This window comes from Charadrius vociferus, unplaced genomic scaffold, assembly GCF_000708025.1.
Source record: "Charadrius vociferus isolate BGI_N301 unplaced genomic scaffold, ASM70802v2 scaffold74, whole genome shotgun sequence".
Lineage (NCBI taxonomy): Eukaryota > Metazoa > Chordata > Aves > Charadriiformes > Charadriidae > Charadrius > Charadrius vociferus.
This window is the reverse complement of record NW_009647849.1, coordinates 118,024-140,912: the sequence shown is the minus strand read 5'-3', so window position 1 is coordinate 140,912 and position 22,889 is coordinate 118,024. Positions and strand designations below refer to the sequence as shown.

Here is a 22,889-nt window from a genome sequence, read left to right as displayed (position 1 = left end):
CCCTGGAACAGCACATTAGGTTTTACCCAGTCCATTATTTATTTAGACTTTTCAATATAAGTGGAAGAAATACAAGAATGTGAGAATAACTACATTTCCCGAAAGGATGGCAAGTGATGGGGAAACAGGGATCAGCCATCAGAAAAACTGGTGCCATCCTGCCACAAATGGAAATGCCATAGAAGTCTTTATCTCTGTGCTGCCAGCTTGGGGGCACTTTGTAGTCCAAACCCAGCGCTCTGCTCACTTTAGCAGCAAAAGCAGGAAAGCTGTGCTGATTCACATATTTCTTTTAAGCTATTAGATTTCAGAATCGATACTTTAGTGAACAGATCCTCTGAAGGACACGCCTAGATGGAACAGCAAATTTAAATGTCTTCATATCTCTGCAGTCTTTCAGCACAAATAGCAGTTGCCCGGTTGCAAACCAGCTTTCCAATTCTTAGCTTGAGTGACTACAGTTGTAACATCAATTGAAAATCATTCCCCTCAGAGTGTAATACCAAAATGAATATTGGAATGAACACTGAAACAAATATAAGATTGAAGTCCAAAAGAAAGCATCATAATGTAAATTGAAATTAAGCTACCCCAGCCATCTGATGCCAAACTAAATTAAGCTATTGATTGTGGAAGTTGCCTGAACCTGGCCAACCAGGAGAGAAAATACTGAACGGGCCAAACTGTTTAGCAGAGATTATTATATTTTTTTACAGAATGCCAGGAAGAAAATCGTTATTCACGTTATTAGCTCCTTCCGATGATTTTAAGGAAAGTGTATTTATACAATAATTTAGTACTTACTGTCAAAACTGATCGGGATAAACAGACATTCTGGAGCATGGCAAACGTCCTGCTCTCCCAAGGTAGTTTTGGATTTTTGTTCAGTGCTGTTTGACTTACAAGTTTCCCCAGAGGTATATATGGTTTAGGAATACCTATACATGGACAGTAGACGCTCTCTGGCTTACACTTGGGTCCTAATAACCTATGATACTTGCAAAATATAGATGCTTAAGGAGGAAAAAAAGAAACTGGGCGTGTATGGATGGTATTGCATCTGTGTACATTTTCTTGGCTTCACATGAATGGCTGTTTCATGAGCTACAGGTTGCATTAAGCCCCATCATGTCTAACAGCTGCCAAATTATTCACCTTCCACCAGTTCCTTCAGTTTCTTTCTGAGCTTTTTTTAAAATTTTGGTATTCACAACACTCTATCTCCAAAATGTAACTATGCCAATTTAACTCCACAAATGCAATATTCTCTCAATCACTACTGAACTTTATAAAGGTCGGGTGCTAAAAAGGGAAAGGAGAAAGAGACACTAAAAGAGAGAGGACAGAGCAAAGAGGAGAGACCTACTGATGTTCCCTTTCACTTAAACAAACAAACAAAAAAATCTTGTTAGATTAAAAAATCTACAGTTGTGATTATTTCAACTTGTCAGCACTAAAGAGTACTAAAGAACAATAAATTCTGAAAGTATTATATGACTCTATTTCCACTCCAGATACAAGGCAGAAAGTACGCAGACAAACTATGATACTCCATACAGGATTTATGGCAAAAGTTGCCTGAACTCATCAGTGCTTCAGATGTGGTCGAGCTTGGTTTCAGATGTCATTTGACTGACAAATTTAAAGTTCAGTTCAGCTTTTTTCTAAGGAGTTCCCATGGTCCTGTCTCACAGCTTTATTGATTTTTTTATTTTGTCTTTCAGACCAGCTGCAGAAATGGATGTTTCTAAGGATCAGGCTCCAAAAATGTCCAAAAGTTATATCCAGAAAAATGGTCCAGCAGGTGCTTTTTTACAGAAGTATAGCAATCCAGGAGCTGGTTAAATCTGTCTTCTAAGGTATGCTATATTCCTGACCATTAGTTTTAAGTACCATTGACAGGCAACTATCTGAAATACATTAATTTCTCATCTTATGTCACACATTCACATTTTGGATTTATCACTCCCTTAAAGGAATGACCACCTGGCACACTAATTTGCCCTTTCAGCCTCTGACAAAAATCTTTTACATTAACATCCTATAGATCTGATGAAAACATGGACAGTAATTTTCTTAAACATTTCTCCTTAATGATACAAATTGGATTCATCACTCACTACTTTCCCTTAAAAAAAAAAAAAGGCTAATTCCTATATTAGATTATAAATTTTGTTGTAATAACAGCAGATGCAGACTCAGGAAGATATTTTTCCAATCACGTGTGAAAAAACAAGTTTCAGATTCAGTAGTTTAAACTGGTGAATTTTGAGTATCCCTCTAAGGCTTTGAGTATCTCTAAGGCTTTCATACTTTGAAAGACACTTTGAAAGAGAAGAACATCATTCCCCCTTTATTAAGATTAGTACATACTTCAACTACAGGCTGCTGTTTCAGTGACATGTTAAAAATGTGACCGGAGCAAGGATCACCCGTCTAAAAACGTTATTTCAGTTGCTGTATTTGATTTTTTAAACCTGTTTTTGAAGCTTGTGAAAAACACAAAACCCAAGCAGGCTTAGAATAGGGATGTTGACGAATAGGCCAGGAAAAGCAGAAAAACATCATGTTCTCAGAATGATAGCTGGATATTAAGGACTTGATACATTATTTCAAAATTCAGTTGTGTACAGCAGTGCTTGTGCTAAAGCTGTCTCCAGCACAGTCTCTCTCGCCATGTGTCACAACAGGCATCCAGGAGTGTTAGAAGCAATAAATTATTATAGACTACAGATACCTCCTGCTGCCTTGCTGACCTTTCCCTTTCTCCCTCAAACACACTTCATTCAACCATCCTTGGCAAATTCTTAAAAATTTGGTGAAAGAATTGCTAGATGTACTGCAAGACTAAAAGTCTAAAAAAAGAGTGGATATACTCAATTACAAATACTGTAAGGTGTTGTCAATCAGAAACAGTCACAATATATTGAGCCACTAGATTAAAAGTTTAAAAATTTATGTCTGCTGAACATTTCTTTGAGTTCCGGTTGCAAGCTGTTATTATCTGCTCATAAGAATGATGAAGAACTTGTGCTTTTTATGAAAAATTAAAATACATAATTTTTCTCTCAAACAGGTAATTTTTCTCATAGCTTTCCCTCCTCTTTTTAGGTGAAAAGGTATGAACCACAAAAAGAATAAAAACTAGCAAGTTCTTCCTTTGAGGAAAGTTTTGTCAACGATTTTTCTGTAAAAATAAATTGAAAATACTACAAAAAATATTGAAATTGTTTTTGCATCCAAGTGGAGACATCAGCTGTTTGGTTTGTTTTTAATTTTAAGCATACCACCGCTTTAATTGACAGACCTAATTAACAGAAGGACCTGCTGGGCACAATCTGAACTGTGTTCCAGCTGATAGAAATGGAGATGTTTGCCTCCTGGTTATGCCTGTGCCACGCTGCAGAAGCTGCCAGCGCAGCCTCTGACCGGTTGCTATCTGTTCAGCAAATAACAGAGTGTGCAAAGCTGTGAATTGGACACAATTTATAAGCACTGTGAGCACAATGACAACCCAACTCGGGCCAATAAGAGACTGAGGGTTAAAAGGGCATCAGAGCCTTCCAGGGGCTTTTCTTGCACTTTCTCTCCTTAGTTCCAACGGATTCTAAAACAAATATTAATAATCATTTTGTTGTTTTCACATGTGAGAGTGTGCTTGTGGGGAGGAAATACCTTCTCATGCCATCCACACTGTTCAGTTAGATACTTTCAAGTCTTTCTTCCAGCAGTATTATTCGTCATTAAAAACCGCTGAGGAATAGAATCATCACATGTTCCTACCAAAGTGACTAGCAGCTCAGGACAGGCCTGCACGCCACAGCCCACTGGGGAACAAAGCATTAGACTCGATGTGTATAAACTACCAAGCATAGCAATCTCTAACAGGAAGGCAGACAGAGTCCCAAGTAAACTTCACCATCAAATCCCTGAATATGTAGCCACAGCTGTGGCTGTAAATAAAAACTGAGAACTGCTCACGACAGCAAGTGCGTCTGCAGCTGTACAAGGGGCTGCTTGCCTGTGGAACACAAGGGATTCATTACTGCGCTTTCCTTGAAACAAGCTATATTCTCAGCTTTTTCACAATGAAACCGAAATCAAGTCCTCACACCAACATGCTGCCGTAACACAGAATCAGTTAGACCATCTCTTTTCTTGAAACAAGATATACACTGTGTGATACTCAGCTGCGGTCCTCAAATCTAGGAAAATTAAGTGAAGAAAAACTAGATGGATTCATCAATGACGGGCAATAGGTAAGAGAAAGTTTCCCATTTTATCTCCGCAGTAAGAAGAGACTCTCCCAATTAAATTTGCTGCTTTCAGCCATTAGCAGTTAAATCCCAGACAATATTCCAGTATAGATGTGCTGGGGCAAAGGTGAGAACATGAAATACATTTCCAGTTTATTGCCACTGCATTTTCTCCTCTTGACAGTTTTACAGCAGAACACTCATACATGGAGAAACACTACATGCAAACTCAACAGCTACGAGCTGATACAACCCACACTGAAGAATTACAACAGGCAAGGTTGTTTTGCTTGCAAAAAGACAGTATTCTTTTAACTATAAGCTTTTCTGGAAAAGTATAGCATGACAAACAGAAGCAAACAAACCCAAACAGCCACTGTAAACATAACACAATATTTAGTTACTTCCTATTCAAAGACTTATTCTCTCTTCAAGAAACAAAATCAATAGGATCTGTCTCTCTGGTACAAAGGATTCTAGAAATGTAGATTAATTAAATGCAGCGCAGACACAAATGCTTGCAATGCATTTTTAGAACTTTATTTGATAAATAAACATCTAAAGAACACAGAGGAGCCACCATAGCTCTACCAGAGCTGGACTTCACCCACCAAGAATACATTAGCTAATGTCTTACAGACTTTACTGTTCTGAATAATGCTCAGGAAAATAACTGCCATTTCTGTTTCCATTAAAGCAAAAGGAGGAAAAAAAAAAACCTCTGGAGGATTCCTGAGCTGCTCACTCCTGCCGAAAGAGCAATCTGAAGCTCTGCAGGTAGCACAGCACAGCTGATCCTTTCTGTGCATGAAATTTAGGGAAAACCACCGGTACGTTCTTTGACAAGCTTGTAAAATTGTGATTACTTTTGGTGCTAAATTGCATTGAAGCAGGTACAATATTTTGCCATTTTGAAAAATATTAAGTAGTACTTCAAGAAAAAGATGCATGAATTTTGCTCCCTTTTAACAGGGTCGGTTGCAAACTGACACCTTTAATTAATAAATGGAGTACAGCAAGTTCTGCTGTTTGTTCAAAAGGTGTTTCAGCAGCTTTCCAAGAACTGTACCTGTGAATCTCAGAAATAAGACACTACTGACAAGAGGTACATATTACTGAGACTTTGTAGACTTTTTTTTTTTTAAGATTTTCACAAACAAAGGTTGATTTCTTATCAAACAAAGGGGAAAAGCCAATATAGCTGATAAATTTGCCTTCACCATTGATAGCAACAAACTTTCATGAGTAAGCTGCAATGAACCTCCTCATGAGGATTCACTTGAAGGAGTAGGTATAACGTCAATGTCCGTCTAAAGCAAAAATCTCATTTCCATTTTGATTTGCAGCATTTCCCAGCTGATTCCTTTCTAAAATGATCTTAAACATTTCCGATGCTAATTGAACAAGATAGGTCCAAGCCTATTGCCCGTGTAGTGAAGTAGTTTGCTCTAATTAAAAAAAATCCCAAATGCAGATGCTTTCCTTGTAAGCTAATTTTTGAAACACTATTAGCTTCACCTCTCAGAGATGAAAACACAAATGGGCTCGGTATTTTGTTCAAGGCTTCCTGGACACAAATGTGTGCATACTCATCTCTGCGTGTACAGCAATACTCCAACAAAAGACCTGTCTAACCTCTACACCAGACAGCAAATAAAGGCAGGAATGTAATTTATTTAATATGCATTCCTACACGTATTTCTGCCTTTGAGGTTTTTCCTGACCATGTTAGTGACTGGACTCAGGCAGCTGATTTTTTACTTCTTGTGGGAAAGCGAGATAAAAAACCCAGTTTGTATTTTAATTTATTTTCAGAATGAGGAAAGGGATATGAACATGTCTCCAAGAAAAAAGAAATCTTAGAACAATCTGTGCATCTCAAGCTTTAAGTTTGTCTCCTTCCTGCTCTCTCCTTCCAGTTCAACTCAATAACATTACGTATTAAAGACAATGGTCTCAAAGACCGAGATACTCTCAATACATCCCAAGAGGCTAATTAAAGCTGATCAAATACTTAAGAGTTTGAGATACAATAAAGGCAGACTGAACTGTGACAAGAGACTACTTGATAGTTTGGTTATATTTAGACCAAATGCCACACGTGTAGCATTATTCAGTCATTAAATATTGCCTGATTGCTGGTATTTTTTGCTCCACCTTAAAATTAGAATCAAACGCTACACATAAGGAATTAAAGGGGACAAAATCTTATTTTGTCTTACATATTATCTTATTGTTATCCTATTAATCGTCAATTAAGCAAAAGTGGTTTTAAAAGTGAGACTGGAAATACATACAGGTTATACAAACATTCTTCAGGAATATCACAGGTACTATTTATTTTGACTTGCAGCAGCAATATCAACCAGACAATCTTTGCAAGTCCTTCCCAGGTCTATAGTCTATGACTCTATAATTACTAAGTACTTCATCTTCAAAAAAAAGCTGTGCAGAAGCAGCAAGCTTTACAATATATAAGGAAAATTGCTTGTTGCATGCTACAAATGATGAGGATGAAAAAATAAAAAAGATAATAGTATAGCAATGGCTTTGACAAGAGATAAAGATGAAAACACACAAACCAGCTGTAACAAGGTAAGCAGAACACACACATACTGAAGACGAAAACAGAAATTATGTATTTGCTCAGAAGCAGTTTGAGGAAGCAGAGACAGGTCATCCTGAAAAGAGCAGTGACAACATAGGCTCTATGGGGCAAGATGTATTAAAAAGTCATGGGATCAAGCAAAGTAGGGAAGGTGAAAGCTTGATCAAGTCTAGATAAGGTTGAAAAGGCAAACTTTACATGGAAGAGAGAAACAATCTGGTCAAGTAATTCATGATGGAGAAAGGAAGAAGATAGAGCGTGGGTATATAAAAAATGAGGGAAGAGTTATGTATACTGAGGAACAGAATCGAAAATTTTGTAGAAGTGAAAAATGATGTGTTGAAGAATACGAGTCTGGAGAAAAAGAAGAGACAAGCAATTGTAATACACTACCAAATACCTATTCATGCTTTTCTATTGTCCTCCCTGTGGAGAATGCAAGTTATTATAGTCCCACAGTATATAGTCTCATCTCTTTCATTCAGGACACTTTTAGCTCCAGAGATCTCTGAAGTGTCAGCCACGAGAACTGCCATCACATACTCACCAAAGGTCTTAGCAAAAAGGAATGCCTGGGTGGGCTCAAGGTGCAAGTGACAGGTGAGAATGACAGAGCCTGATCTGTTTGGTCAGCTAAATGAAATCATCTTTCCAGAGAGAAACCACTCCGAAGGAAAAAGAAGGTACAATCATGCTGCCTGATACGTAACCCAGTTTACTGTCCACAATTACCACACTGACTGGATCTTTGCACAGTTCTTGCTCTGCAGAAACTGAAAGTGGGAAATATGTATGCCCACTTGACATTACTCTCCTGCTGGAATGCCCAAGCCTGTGACATAAGCAAACACAAAGTGACACTTCTGTTGTGAGGAAGTTCAGCAGCTGATGGCATGCTTTTTAATCCTTCTGTAGGTGTGATCAGACAAAATACTAAGGAGCACAGCTGTATGTAGCAGTTACTTACATTGATCCGGAAAACACCGCACATGGCAGCTTATTTGCACCATCTGCTACAGAAATGTCAGTCCCGGGGAGCAAGGTGGACACCTGAGGTGTCCACACTGAGAAATCACTTAGAAGAGGAAAGAAAATCCAATGGGGGTGGATATCCATAAAAAATGAATAGTTTATGCTGTCAAAAGGACTAAAGCTTTTGAGGAAGAGCAGCAGCGGGCACAAGAGCAGCCAGCCTGAGTTTTAGCAAAGTGTCCTGAACCCCCCTGCAGCCAGGCAGCCCCCCCTTTCATGCTTAAGTGTCTGACAGGTGTCCTGATCTTAAAGCTCACGGCAGTTTTCAGGGCTTTCAGTAGCACAAATGGTTGGTGAAAAGTACAAGGAATACACATCTCCTAAATAAACTATCCATCCAGCTGAACAAGCCCTAGCGATGGCTGAAGTTAAGGATAGCTTCCTCTTTAAAGATTCACAGCGGGAATAGGAGCATTCAGCTGACTATCTATAATGCATAATTTAACTGTCACCCAGGAAATATAACTTGCACAGGCTCGGTCAGAGCAGGAGCTCTGCCTCCAGTTTGGAAGACTTTGGGCAAGGTTCACCTCACGTTGTGTTACATGTCTACGTTACGATAGGGCAAACCATGCTTGAGAAACGCCAGCTGAGAATGCCTTGAGAAATGATGACAGAGGGACTCCAGACAGCAACGTGGAGGCAGAAGAGAAGGAAACAGTAGGCAGGACAGTAGAAGGAAAACCGTACTCTAAGGAAAGATTTGGGGACTTCAGGGTTTTTTGCATAAGAAATATGTTACAATCACCTACATGTTTGGGAGAAGGAGAGTAAAAATTAAAAGGACAAGCAGTTCCCAAAAAAGGACTAAAAGTAACAGCTTAATTTAGTATAGAAAGAAATGTGTTCTGTGTTGACAATAAATAATAGCAGGAGAGATGTGCCTTGAAACCACCATTAGAGTAGCCGTACTCAAATCCATTATTGGTAACTTAGCCTTCTCGCTTCAAAACAAAATAAACCTAAACAAACTATATTGATAAATTATGATTATTGAAATCCAGTATTATTAACAAAAGTACATGTGCTATTATCAAGCCTATATGTTTAGAAAAGATCACAAGAGCTAACACATTCCTGCCCCCCAGATGATTACTGATACAAGCAGTGAGTCACTCTCATACCTTTTGAGGATTAAGAATGAAAATTCAGTCTCTTTGTCCAACCAGACAGAACGAGCTACTTAATTCAGAGGGAGAAAAGGATGGATGGCACTCAAGTCTAAATCTCAGATCTTGAGCAAGAAGGACAATAATATTTGCCAGAATATTTACCAAGATTGCCAGAAGCAGGATTTGATAGTACATTTGAGACTATCTCATCTCAACAGATTTTATGAAGATCGAAGTCAATACTTCAGACGTGACAGTAAATGTACAGGACCATGCTAATCAGAGGGAAGAAAATGTAAGTGTAGACCTAAAATCATACCAAAGGGATGGGAAGTTGAAAAGAAATAACAAGTAGTTGCACACTGGCCAAACAAACAAGCTTTGTCAGAAATTCACCCTGTGAAAGCACATTCCTATGAGAGAGTTCTGCAAAGATAATGAGGAACTGTACAAAACATCATGTTCTGTGTTAAGCCCCACACAGATCCAGGTCTCATCATCTCTCTTTAAATTTGAGAAATACTAATTCTGCCCTTTGAATCTATTTTACATAGGACATTGAAGCTTCCATGCAATTTTAAAATAGTCACACAAATCACAGGCAATTGTTTTCCTTTGTTATCTGTACAGTGCAGTCAAAAAAATGTACTACCAGCATGCCAGACATCAGACTGTTCTGTATCACAGTAAGTACAGATCAATATTTCTCAGTTTCTGCAAGGTCTACAGTATTCTTTAAAACTAATGGGAAAAGCTTACCCAGTTTTCAAGCTGACCAAGGCATCTTCGACTCCTTTCTGATTGTACTTTGTCATGTAAAGGTGCATATCAGGGTAGTTGTTTCTGATATTCCTCTCTGTGCTTCCATTTGGGACCGTTCCAAATCGAAAAGGAGGTGAATAATCATACGGCCTTTGGAACTAGAGAGAAACAGGAAAGGCAAAGTGTTTCAGGCATTCAAAATGTGAAGGGCAATTTCAGGTTGAAAAAAACCAGAAGTTGTATGAACTGCCTCAAATTTCTTCTAGGCAAATGCTTTGGGTGAATTCAGCTCTATTGTATATACCCGAAACTGTGTTTTCACACTGGCTGAACTTACAGAAACATCTACATCCAGAGTAAAACCAGCTCATTTTCGCCAGTCTAATGTGACTTTCTCCCATGCATTGTAATATGGCAGGAGCACAGAAAGTGGAGCAGAAGAGATACTGGAAGATGTTCCTCATCTGCCAGCATCTCCCTAGAGAACCCAAACTACAAGCAGACACACTGGTAAAGAGCAATCAAAAGAAAACAGTATTTTGTTGGTAGTCATTTCACACCTTCATCTCAGCTGAGACACTGGGGGTCCCCACACAAAGAAGGCAAAAGGATCGTTTTCACTACTTGAGCGGAGCCTAACACACTGCTCCCGGAGGGGTGCAGGTGATTGCAGGAGCTTGTGCGCAGGGAGGGACAGGGTGAGGGCTGGCTTCCCTTCCGCTGCCATGATTCAAGGGGAATAAAAGTTCTTGCATCTTCGAAGCCCAAGGGCTCGGTCGCTACATCACTTGACATGACAAGGCTTCCACAGCTCTCACACCTATAATCCTAGTCCCTATCTATCCCTACAATTTAAAACTACAAACCGTTTGCTCGATGGCATATAGGTTTATTCGATACAGGCTCAGCGGGGAATGGCTGGAGAGCAACCCTGAGGAGAAGGACCTGGGTGTGCTGACTGACCAGAAGCTCAGCATGAGCCAGCAATGTGCAATCACAGCCCAGAAGGCCAACCGGATCCTGGGCTGCATCAAAAGAAGCATGGCCAGCAGGTCAAGGGAGGTGATCCTGCCCCTCAACTCCACTCTCGTGAGACCCCACCTGGAGTACTGTGTCCAGCTCTGGAGTCCTCAACATAAGAAAGACATGGACCTGCTGGAGCGTGTCCAGAGGAGAGCCACGAGGATGATCCGAGGGCTGGAGCACCTCTCCTATGAGGAGAGGCTGAGAGAGTTGGGGCTGTTCAGCCTGGAGAAGAGAAGGCTCCGGGGAGATCTTATTGCGGCCTTCCAGTACCTAAAGGGGGCCTCAGGAGAGCTGGGGAAGGACTTTTTACTAGGGCATGGAGTGATAGGACGAGGGGGAATGGCTTTAAACTGGAAGAGGGCAGGTTTAGATTAAACATTAGGAAGAAGTTTTTCACTTTGAGGGTGGTAAGACACTGGAACAGGTTGCCCAGAGGAGTTGTTGAGGCCCCATCCCTGGAGGTGTTCAAGGCCAGGCTGGACGTGGCCTTGGGCAACCTGGGCTGGTGGGAGGTGTCCCTGCTCATGGCAGGGGGGGTGGAACTCGATCATCTTCAAGGTCCTCTCCAACCTAAACCATTCTATGATTTTACCCTCTGTATCACTACTGCATTAGCACAGACAAACAAGTCAGGGAATACCTGCAAAGGAAAAGCAATAGCTCAGAGCACCTTCAGGTTTCAGATTTGGAAATCATTCGGATAATCTCACATAAACTTTTGCTAACAGACCTGAAAATTTTATATGTGCCTTTTCAATATCTCCCTTCAAATACCAACTGACACTTTAGGATTAAGTTAAAAACTTTCTTGAAGAAATAAATGAAAAAGGCCATTCAAATTAGAGGAACTATTGGCTAACGAGGAAATTCAATTGAGCATTGATAAGAGCAGTCACCCATGAATTCCACAGTAAAATGCACTCTGTTTTTCCTATTGAAGTCAGAAGAGCAATCTATATACCCCACACTGAAAGAGACAGCTAATATTTATACAGTTGCTGTTTCCTTTGGGCTACATATGTAATATTTCTCTTTTTAAAGTTTGGTCCCAGTGCACCAAGAATTCCCAGGATCCAGTGCCAATTTGCAAAGAGAATACAAATAAGCTTATATAAAAACTGGGAGTATTTTCAATTCCATCAGACCTTGACTGTGAAATTATTGCTGCAACAAAACTTTCATGTTACAGAACTACATTTAAATGCTTCATTTTAATTAAGCATATTTTGAAAAAGCATAAAGGAATGAACTGTTTTTCTTTATTTGTTTAGCTAACAGATGTCTGTCTTTTCTCATTTTCCCTTTTCATAGCTTAAATGTTTAAATTATTAGTTTGCTACTACTTTATACACACTAATTGACCCATGCACTGAAATGTATACTAGTCACGGTGCTTAGTCTATATCTGCTATCTCCTTTTTGTGTTTATTATACAACACTGACACAAACCCTGCACTCAAATATATGTCCAGAGATTCTACTGATACAGCTGTAGCTTGCTACTTACTTTATTTAAATCTACAGATAATTAAACCCTGACGTAGGGAGATGGCTTCCGATATCTCCCAATAGCTGTATCAAATTTTCCAATCAACAGAACTTGAAAAAAAAATAATTAAAGAAACAATTTCAATTTCAAGACGTGTAAAAATTGCTGCTGCTCATACAGCTGATGTTTTTCGGAAATTCAGCTGTGCTGTGTATTCTGCAAGCTCAATCCCTAACCCTGGGGTATGTATGGCAGGGGAACTGAGGGAACAGGAAGATTATGGAGTGTCCTGGTAATTTAGAAATGGAGTTTGGTTCTGAATATTCTCACTTTTCAAGAACATTCATATGAGTTTAAATTGTTGGGAGGAGTTTCCTCCCATAGGAATGGTTGAAAGAATTGAGGTATCTGTCCCAAACTGAACATTCATGGAACACAAAAATATTTCTGCAGCAGAGCAAAGATTAATAAAAAGTACTAGTTCATTCGAAGATCGTTGGGATAACAAGCAACTCAAGTGATTAAATAATTCATGCAAGAAATTAAAATACAGAAAATTCAGAGAGATAAAGAGTTCCAAACACCATCCATTGACTGGACTTTCGTGGCACAAGACACCTAACCAACAAATTCTAACAGTCACATGGAGATAATTTTTGGAAATGATTGTATGCTACTACTGCCTGCTCACAGACTACTTGTAAAGAAGAAAGAGAGAGTTTAAAATCTTCTTACTAACGGTACTCTCATATCTAAAGTGTATAAAGTTCTCATTAATAATTGTAAACTTACATTCTGTGAACTGACATGTCCTGGAGAAGCACAGAGGCTCTGTGACTGCCGCGAAGATCTACGTGGCAGGCACGAGACCAGAAAGAAAAAAAGCATCAAGTCTCTACATGCATTCATTGTCCCTGAAGCTCCATGATGGAAAATCAAACATATCATGTCTGCTAGGAAGCAATTTCCTTCCTAGACATTTTCTGAAATATTAATTTTTTTTAATCGCTAATAAAATCCCTAAATTGAATGAACAAGCGCCCTGCTTGAATCATAATTGTGGAGAGATCTACTATTATTCAGAAGACTAATCAATTCGTTCTTGTTTCCCCATGCTCTGCCAGCTGCTAGAACTGTGGCACACGGTAACAGAACTCCGGTCCTACTGATCTAGGAATCCCAAACAGGATGGCTGAGCTGAGGAAACAGTCCTATTGCTTTTATTTTGTTTTACCTATATTCCTTAATAAAATCGATGAGTTCATTAAAGTCAGTAAAGTGATCTTTCACAAACATTAAATACTGACTTAATCTGAAGATTTGCATGCTTGCCTGAAAAGGTGGTATTCAGAGCAGTTGTTTGTTATTGTTCTGGAGTATTTTAAGAAAATGTGGAAAACATTACTGTAATAGTAGAAAATAGTAAATATTCTCCCTCTGCTAAGACAGATTTTAATGGGAATTATGGCTGGTTTGGAGTGATAGAAAACCACCCATATTTGAACTCCCTGCTTTTTTCTTTTACCAGATGGAAAACACTGACAATCTGATTTCTGATCTTTGAAAAATATAGCTACTGTGTTTAGTAATTGCAAGCCTATTATTACAATCATCAGTTACTGAAATGCAGTCGATATCTATGTCTGACAACTCTCAAAAAGCACTGTAAAGGTCTAATATTGAAGTGGAAAGATGGACTGGCGTAAGAGGGTCACCCTAAGTGCCCCATCATCCATGCTGCCTTTTGACCTGTCTACTCTATTTTGACACAGACATATCTTTAAGTAACTACAGAACTCGTGCCACCTTATTGCACAAAAATATAAAGCAAATGTTACAAGGATATTGTGAATCTCGCAAAAATAAGGAACTTGTAAAAGGCATATGTAAGGCTTCCTGTGAAGGTTGAAGAGGATCCCCCAGACCACGCGCACGCAGGGCATTTCTTAACATGTGACTGCGTGGAGGAATCACAGCAGATAAACGCTTGGCAAGACAATTCCGTCCACTGCTATCTACTCTCCCTTAGTAATCCTGTCCCTCTTTCATTACATAAAAAAGGCATAAATGGTCTCAAAAGTAACAAGTGCTACAAATGGCAGCTTTGCTGGATACTTTCGGACCCATTTTCTGTACCTTTTTATGAACACAAAGCTTTTAAAATTCTTTTACATACACAACGATGTCAAAATATAATTTTCTTCTCATCTTCTGAATCACTTGAGTTTATGAACACCCACCCCTAGTAACTCCAGTACATGCTGTGCCATGTATTTCTGGGTGACACGTAGATGACATGGCGTTCAGAAACTCATTAGCAACTTTATGAAGGTTCAGGAAACTATCAAGAGGTCTTGGAGCCAAGAAGGGTAAAGAGCACGTTATCATGGTGAACCAGGTGCTCGAGAGCAACACATTTCCTGAATGGGAAAGTGTTGAACGCTGAGGGTCAGGGATGACTGCTCAGAGAGACCAGGGTTTTTTCCTGGCTTCTCTTCTCTGTAGTCTGTCACATATGGAGCTGGGCTGAGAAACCTCAGTATCTCTAACTGGGAATACTTTATTGCATTGACAATAAAGCATTGACAAAAGAGCTTGACTACTGCTTGTGGCAGTAGGAAAAAAGGGAGAGGAGGGAATAGTAAACCGCTTTACCAGCCCAGAAGTTCTTCAAAAATTTATTGAACTTCTAGATATTACTTATTTAAAACTAGTTTTACTCATACTTCTGTCCCTTCTCACTGGCCTTTGCCTATTACTGTTTTGCTTGCAGCAAGGATCAGAGCTCTCTACTGAACAACAGTAAAATAGTTGCAAATTCCTGAACTGCTCCCCTACTAACAACATTGCAGCAACAAGGCAAAGAGGGGAGATAAATAATTTAACATGAATCAGACTACATTCCCATAAATTATCCTAATTATTTGATTTTTTAAAATACAAGAAACTTCAGGATTGTAGAGGAGGAAAAACCTGTGTATGACAAGAGGAATATTTTGAAATAGATCATCATTGCTTTTCTGGACTTCTGGTTTGTTTGGTTTAATCAGAAAAGGCATGGCTCCCCTGATTTAGCTCTCTATGCTTCAGGCAAAATTTGAAGAACTGTAAAATAAAAACAAAGGTGGCAGATCAAATAAATGATCAGAAGATCACACAAAAGCAGATGATATTTTCTGATTCAAGTTTTTCTTCCTATTTTTATTTTGCGTTTTGTGGAAATAAAATCCTACTTAGCAGAGAGAATAGAAAAATGACAAAAATAAGGATGTTATTAGCCAAAAGCTACAGAACAAACACTGACATTTTCCTAGCCCATAGGTGAGAGTGGCAAACAGCCAGCAGAGAGAGGACGATAAGGGTGCGCTGGCAGACCGAACACTAGTGCTGTGCCAGGTGCAAGCCAAATCCTGCCAAACCCAGACTTCCCGGGAAAACACTGTGCTTTCTCACAAACAGGAGAAAGATTTCTCAAATCCTATTTTTTATTATTCTCAAGAGGAAAATGCCTTTTATCTGTCTCTTACTAAGAATATTACCTTAAAATAGAGGTATATTTAACAGTCTTCATACTCTTTCAAAGGTTTTGCGACAACACAACTTAATGAAAACAAAACTACTATCATTTTGTGTTTCTTTTTATCTGTCTTTCCCCTAGCCATGCTTGCAATTCATGTTTTGATACCTCAGGAGATCAATCAAAGGCTGGTCATAAAAAGCAGCTGAAACAAAAAACAGACAGAAGGCTATCTGAGCTGTTGCCTTCTTCTGAATAACAATTTCCTTTATTTTCTGTTCTTTGAGATAAATCCCTTGTGCTACACTATATTTAAATATTACTTCTTAATGTCAATATTTAGTTTAATTTTAAAACAACTGGGCACAAACTTGAAATACAGCATGGCCTTCATGTATTTTGCACATATCCACCACAACAGTAATTTTGCAAATGGACTTCAGTCCCTCCATGCAGTACCACTATTACAAAGCAGTCAGACAAATGAAATAAAAAAAGAAGTAATTGCTAGGTTTCTGATTTATAAGACTATTGATTAAACTTCACAAGTACACAGATCTAGGAAGTATACTTTCAGCAGAAGAAAGTTCAGCGAAGCTACAACAATATGAAAAATAAGCATATTTTATTTGTCAATTCGTGAGATACTTGAGTAGGGTTTAAGTGAATTAACAGACTACTGCTCAAAGTGCAATTCTCACAGAAGTTTTTGAAATCATCTTCCACAAACACATCAAAATTCTGCACCTTATCCTATGTAATTTACATCTCACTTCAATGTGATAACACAAAAGCCAAAATTTTCTGATCTGTTTATTTTTCCTATTTACTCTTGCCATTTTATACAAGGAAAACATTCAAACATCCACGGACAACACATACCACTTTTTATCATTTCTCTTCACTTATTTGTGCTGGCACCACTGTAAATCTGAACTCTTACTGTAAATTTCTTGCTCACTACATGGGAAGCAAAAAGACATTTTTTCAGGAGCCTTAACTGGCTTCCAATAATTACTGGATAATTGCTGCTTTTATTAATTTTTTGAAATTAATATATTATTAATCTTCCACACAGAAATGTTCTAGTATTTTTAAATATGCCTTCCCTGCATTCAAGCTGACTTTTTTTCTTTTTCAAACTTTGTATATTGGTGAGACATTCCTTTTAATCAAACAGGAATTGATTTCCATCAGAAAATAAAGGTACTTTTCAATTAACGCAGCTACTTTTGAAAAGGCAACTCAAAGACTTTGAAAACAGTCAGGTATTTTCACGCTTTGGGTCTTAAGTTTGTTAGTAAAGGCTTACACTCAGAATAAAATCATCCAGTTTTAGCTTGTTATCTTAGTTTTTTTAGCACAAAGTAAAAATTTGTGGAAGGATTATGAAGAATGGACACTGACTTCTTTTGAGCTGAAGACCTACCTTTTTATCACTCAGTCCAGTCACTTGGTCAACAAATTCCTCTTGAATCATAAATGCAGCTAAGTTGGCAGTATAACTAGCCAGAAAGATGACAGCAAAGAAAGCCCAAACTGACACCATGATTTTACTGGTCGTCCCTTTGGGGTTTTGCACAGGCACGGAATTGTTGAATACCAAGCCCCAGAGTAACCACACCGCCTTTCCAATGGTAAAGGATGGTCCATGAGGATCTGTAATTACAAAGAGCAGTTATTTACATTGCAATTAAATTAAACCCTGGCAAGATACCCTACATAATAACAACAAAGTACTCACAAAGATATAGTTTAAAACCATTTCAGTACATATCCACTGTACTCCCAATGGAATCACAGGATTTACCACAGGTACTCTCTATCGTAATGACACTTATTTCCGTATTTGTAAAAAACATTCCAGCATTTTTCTATGTGGCATTTACTTCAAAAGTTTTAAAATGAAAATTGAAAGCACAGGTTTGGAGGAGAAGCAAACTGCTATGGCTCTTGCAGTAAGGTATGTGCCACCGTACTGCCCATTTCAGTCACCCGCGCCAGCAGACATGTAAATGGAAAACTGCGGGTTTAAGTCTTAATGATTCAATTCTAGCACTTTTCTCACCCAAATTACTTTGTATCCTCTCCGGCCTTCCAACATTATGCTTTTTGAACTTTATGCAAGTATGTTTAAGATCAAAATGTGTGAATACGTCACCTACTTTAAAGCAACTTTGCACTCAGAGGATAAATCAGTAAGCCAACACAAAGCAGCTCCCTGTACCAATAGGTGACTTAGAGCGAACCAGACTCTGGCTACCTCACACCTTCAGAGCCAGTTCTGTGGCTTCAAACGTGTTGGCATTACAGGTAAAATCCTCTCCCAGCTAATCCATTCTGTAAATTTTGTTATTCCCGTTTTCAGTCAGCTTTTAATTCGTCCCAAAGCAAGAAGCGGTCAGCACGATGCCCTCCTGCCCACATAGTGGCAGAAGCAGACTAGCAGTGCTATTATCCACTATCCGCTTCAAAGGCCGTATCGGTACAGCCCTATGAAAATAAAGGGAAGTTTGCTCTTACCCAGCTCTAGGTAAGTACAGTGCAGTCATCACATATTGCTCATCATCTAGACTCCCTTTATCCTCAATAGAGAGAAACAAGCCTCCCCTGACTGTGACTCATTTGACCTTTATATAAGTATCTATTTTTTAATTAAATAGCAATTCAGACAATAAGGTGTGATGCAGACACCTGTAATATTACCTCCTTCCCTGCCCTGCCCTGCCCCTTTATCCAAGGGGATGCACATTACAAACTCAGATTTAATTTTTAATGTAATTATAATTTATTTTAATAATAATTTAATTATTATTAAAAGAATAAAACCCAAAGTGGGTATACTCAATGCATGTTCTCGGTTCAGTGGAAATGCTAATACAGTGCAAACTTTTCACAATGCAGTCAAGCACATCATCCTAGATTATCATCTTTTATTCTGCAGCAGTGCTAAGATGATAAGAGTGCAGTAAACTAAACACAATGGAGCTGACTTGGTTTATGAAACCACCTTCTAGAGCCATTTAAGATTGGGCTAATGCCAGAATAATATATATTTTCTGAGCAACAATGATAAGGAAAGCACATTCCAAGAAAGCAGTCTAAAGTTGTGTTTATGCTGCTGGAGATTGTATTACCATTGAGCTTCATCCTGCCAAAAATGCCTAGGGAAAGGAGTCATCTACATATAGAAACCCATTTATTTTAAGCTTCCCATGTTTCAAGTGAATGGCAGCTGGATTCGTGGCAAGTCTCTTGAGCTAAGTTAGGATGGTCTAGTGCCATAATATGCCTTTGTAACCATAAGTACACTAAAGTACACTAAATAATTGATTCTGGCACATGAGGCGGCACAGAAAAGAACAGCCTGGCCCCTAGATCCCCAGTCTCTATATTCACCTTTGATTTCCCCTTCATAAACACAGTGTTTACTTTGGACAGAGGTTACACATTTACCATCTTATCGAAATAACAGCATCATCTGAACATTACAATGTCCTTTTGCAGGGAACAAACCAATCATAATCTAGAAGAAACAATTAGCTTGTAATAGTCCCCAGAACTGTGTTCACCAGGCTGGAAGATCTCTTGTTATAAAATGAGTATGATTTAGAAATTAAAACCAGGCTGCACTCTGAACTGTAAGTAAAGAAAGGGAAGGATGAGGGCACCACAATACACGGAATCCTCACTCTCAGGTCAAAGTGCTAATAATACACAACTGCAGCTTTCCCTGCGAAAGGCAAGCTCTGTATTAAATCTGTTGTGCTGGTATATTTTAAAGATGAAGTTTCTATAACCATGGCTGCTACGCAGAAAGAAGTGATGCCCTTCTGCCACCGGCCTCATTTCAAGGCTGAGTTCATCAGGCTTTTTATAGGGACTATATAAAACCAAATACAACCTAACTGCTATTTTTCCAGATTATCCACCAAACCACACCAGTTTAGATCATGATCACTGAATTAACTGTGAATTCCTAAGAGTCAGGAGTCTGTAGAACTTATTCCAATGCTTTTTTAAGCTGACACTCTGCAACTGATACAGTATACTAACCAAACACTGCCTGAATGCGACTCTCTGATATCACTTACCCTTCTATATGTCTCGTCCAATGAATTAGAATACAAACACAATATATAAGCCCTCAAGAAACCGTATTTTAAATTAAGAGCAAACATAGTTTCATAGCTGCTTTTACTGTTTTATTCCTATGTTATGTTTACTTTAAAAGATGGAGGGCAAGGGATAGGAAATACATGATTTTTTTATAGCTTTAGGGTTGTATAAAATGCAAAGCTTACCTCTCCCTTGTGCTAAGTTCCTGTTATATCCTACAGGACTAAAGTACTCAAATATAAAGACAGCCATGGCGGACACAATGAGGAGCATCACAAACATCATCACCCAGACAGAAGCACTAAAAGGCTCTGCAGCAAAACAGACAAGAGAAACAGAAACAGTTCATTAAACCAGTTGCAGCACAAGAATTCTAATGTCTTCAGCTAGGCATGCCCAGCGGCTTCCTTTATATTAGCTTTTACCAACCAAAATGCTAGCAAATAACAAATTTTGCTATTTTAATGCTAGCAATATACGAAGAACTGCTGTTACTATACACAAAATTCATACAGTCAAAACGTTAAATGTAAGTTGCAATTCAAAAGCAAAGGCTGTGCACTTTGAGAAACCCTTAACTGACACTGAGTGGCAAATAATTGGTTTGACTCACTTCTTATTCGGTTTACAATCAGGTCACCCATTTCTATTTATCCCATGCTAGATGCATGTATCAACAGAACCATTACCATTGTGACTGTGTTTCTGCAGAGCAAAAGCAATTAAGCATATGTTTAATACATTCGGTAATTCAGTGAAGTAGACTTCTCTCTCATTTTCTATCCAACAAAAAGTGTTAGGGGAAAAAAGCTAAATACTTGCATTCAAACTAATTTTTTTTGTTTCAGATTTTTTTTTCTCTCTTTCATCTACCTGCTATGAAGATGTTTTTACCAATTGCAAACACATCCTTTTGAAAGTCTCATTCTCATCTGGGAGCAAATTTCTGAAATCAAAAGGTTTTTATGGAAAACTGAATGTCAGTTTGAAAGACAGAAAAACCATGATTAAGTAAAAGGAGTAGGCTGGAACAGAAAACTAAAAGCAGTTTTAAATACCAGACTAAGCACCAACTTTTTGAAAGGACTGGATATGTGATAACACAAAGTTCTTAAATACCACCTTTGCCCAATCACAAATTCTCTGTCATTTCAGGAGTCCCTGTGGTAGCTGTCATGGTACAAGGATATATGTAAGAAAGGTTTTGTACGGCAAACTAGTATCTTTTTAGTAGGTCAGCTTAGTCGGGGCATTTTATACCTTAATTTTGGTAAATAATGCCAGTGTGAGTGTGCTCTGAAGCATGAGAAAAAAACCCCCTTAGTATACTATTTCAAATTAGGACAGAATCAAGAAGCACTTGAAATGACAAGAAATCAGCATGTTCCAATGCTTTGCCTGTTTTTGAAAGCCCGAGAGGTTCCTCCATCCTAACTTCTTCATTCTTTGAATTGAAGTTAAAATTTGAACCACTGAAAATTATTCCATCATGGCAGGAAACAAATAAGAGTTGAGGCTTCTAAGCCCAAAAGCCCAATCTGAACCTTGCCTGAGTCAGCATGAATGATTCACCCAGAACTACAATGAAGTGTAATAATTTGGGCCCGAGCATAGAAATCTCGTGTGATCATTTGCCTTTGCTACAATTTCTTCAGAAACTTGGAACCAAGACAAGACCAAATTCCAAACAGCCCCACTGGTCATTTTGGATGCGAACTAAAAAGGCAAGGCAGGGGAATTTCAAGCCAAACTCTTCTCTTTCTGTTTTTAAGATAACATTAAGAAACAGTACTTTTTAAAAATTTAATTTTTAAAAAATTATTTTATTTTTAAGAGAGGTTATGAAGTTCTTTCAATTACTATAATCCCTTGTTCGGAAGAGAATAGTAAGTTAGCAAAAAACCAGAATTCTTAAAAGGCAGAGAAATATCCATTCAGACTCAAGCAAAGGACATTCTGTAGCCAAATACAGTTAAAAACAAATATTCTATGAATTCACATATTAACTGGAATAAATTGGAATTCACATAAAGCTATCATACATTTTTGAGAGCAGTTTCATAGAAGCAAGCAAGCCTGATAAAACTCTTATCAAAAGCAACAGTGCAGAAACAGTAATGGTAATTTGTCAAAATCTAAATAAGGCAAAGGGCAAAACAAGCTGATGTGAAAAAGGGAGCTATAAACAACAGTTTAAGCAGAATGCTCTTTAATAATTTAAGCAGTCTGGTAATGAGGTGGAGGATTAAAAGAAGCAATAGGAAAATAAAAAGCTATTTAGAATAGCAAGCAGTAAGATTGAACAAGTACAAAATCAATTGAATAACAAAGTCGATCTTCCTGTCATATTAGAGCTCAAATTACACAGTCAGCCCTGTTCTTTGATTCTCGAAGGACAGAACGAGAACTTCCCTCAGGCAAGCAGCAGGTTTTATAACAATTTTCAGTAAAGCCATGATATGGCAGGAAAATACTGATATATGACTTGCCAGTGTACATTTCAAATGTTTGGCAATGGAGAATATTGAGCAATGAAAAAGATGTAGTACTCAATTACCTTCCAGTTTTACTCCCCACCACCAAAACAATACTCAAACAATACATGAAATAAACAGGGGCATAGATTTCCTAATCCACCAATGCCTCCAAAAAAGGAAATGGTCACCTATGAACTCTCTCACTCTTAAAAATATAGAAATTTGGATTTGAGGTTTCCCTTATTTGGTTTGTTTGCTTAAATAAAGTTGAGAAAAATCTCCACAGAATCTTTAAAGAAACTATTCGTGGATCTAGTACATATGAATTTTAGTATGATATGAAAACGTTTAGATGTGGCTAAAATTCTCCTTTGAAGGAGACACCCACATCAGAAACAGAACACAGCAGATAATGAGGACGAGGCTGTCAGCCCACCAGTTACTTAGGTCTATTGAACGCAACCACTGAGTGGAAAATCTAGTCCACACAA

The 22,889-nt window shown here is 38.3% G+C and overlaps 1 protein-coding gene across 1 annotated transcript in view; it reads right to left on the bottom strand.

Annotated features, from left to right (window-relative positions):
• GRIN2A (glutamate receptor, ionotropic, N-methyl D-aspartate 2A) overlaps window positions 1-22,889 on the bottom strand; it is a gene marked incomplete at its 5' end in the record, with an annotated part of 84,701 nt that overhangs the window by 27,080 nt on the left and 34,732 nt on the right. The window contains 3 exons of the mRNA XM_009882902.1: window positions 9,768-9,928; window positions 17,232-17,461; window positions 20,107-20,232. Coding sequence (XP_009881204.1) covers window positions 9,768-9,928; window positions 17,232-17,461; window positions 20,107-20,232 — 517 coding nt within the window. The remainder of the gene's footprint in view (window positions 1-9,767; window positions 9,929-17,231; window positions 17,462-20,106; window positions 20,233-22,889) is intronic.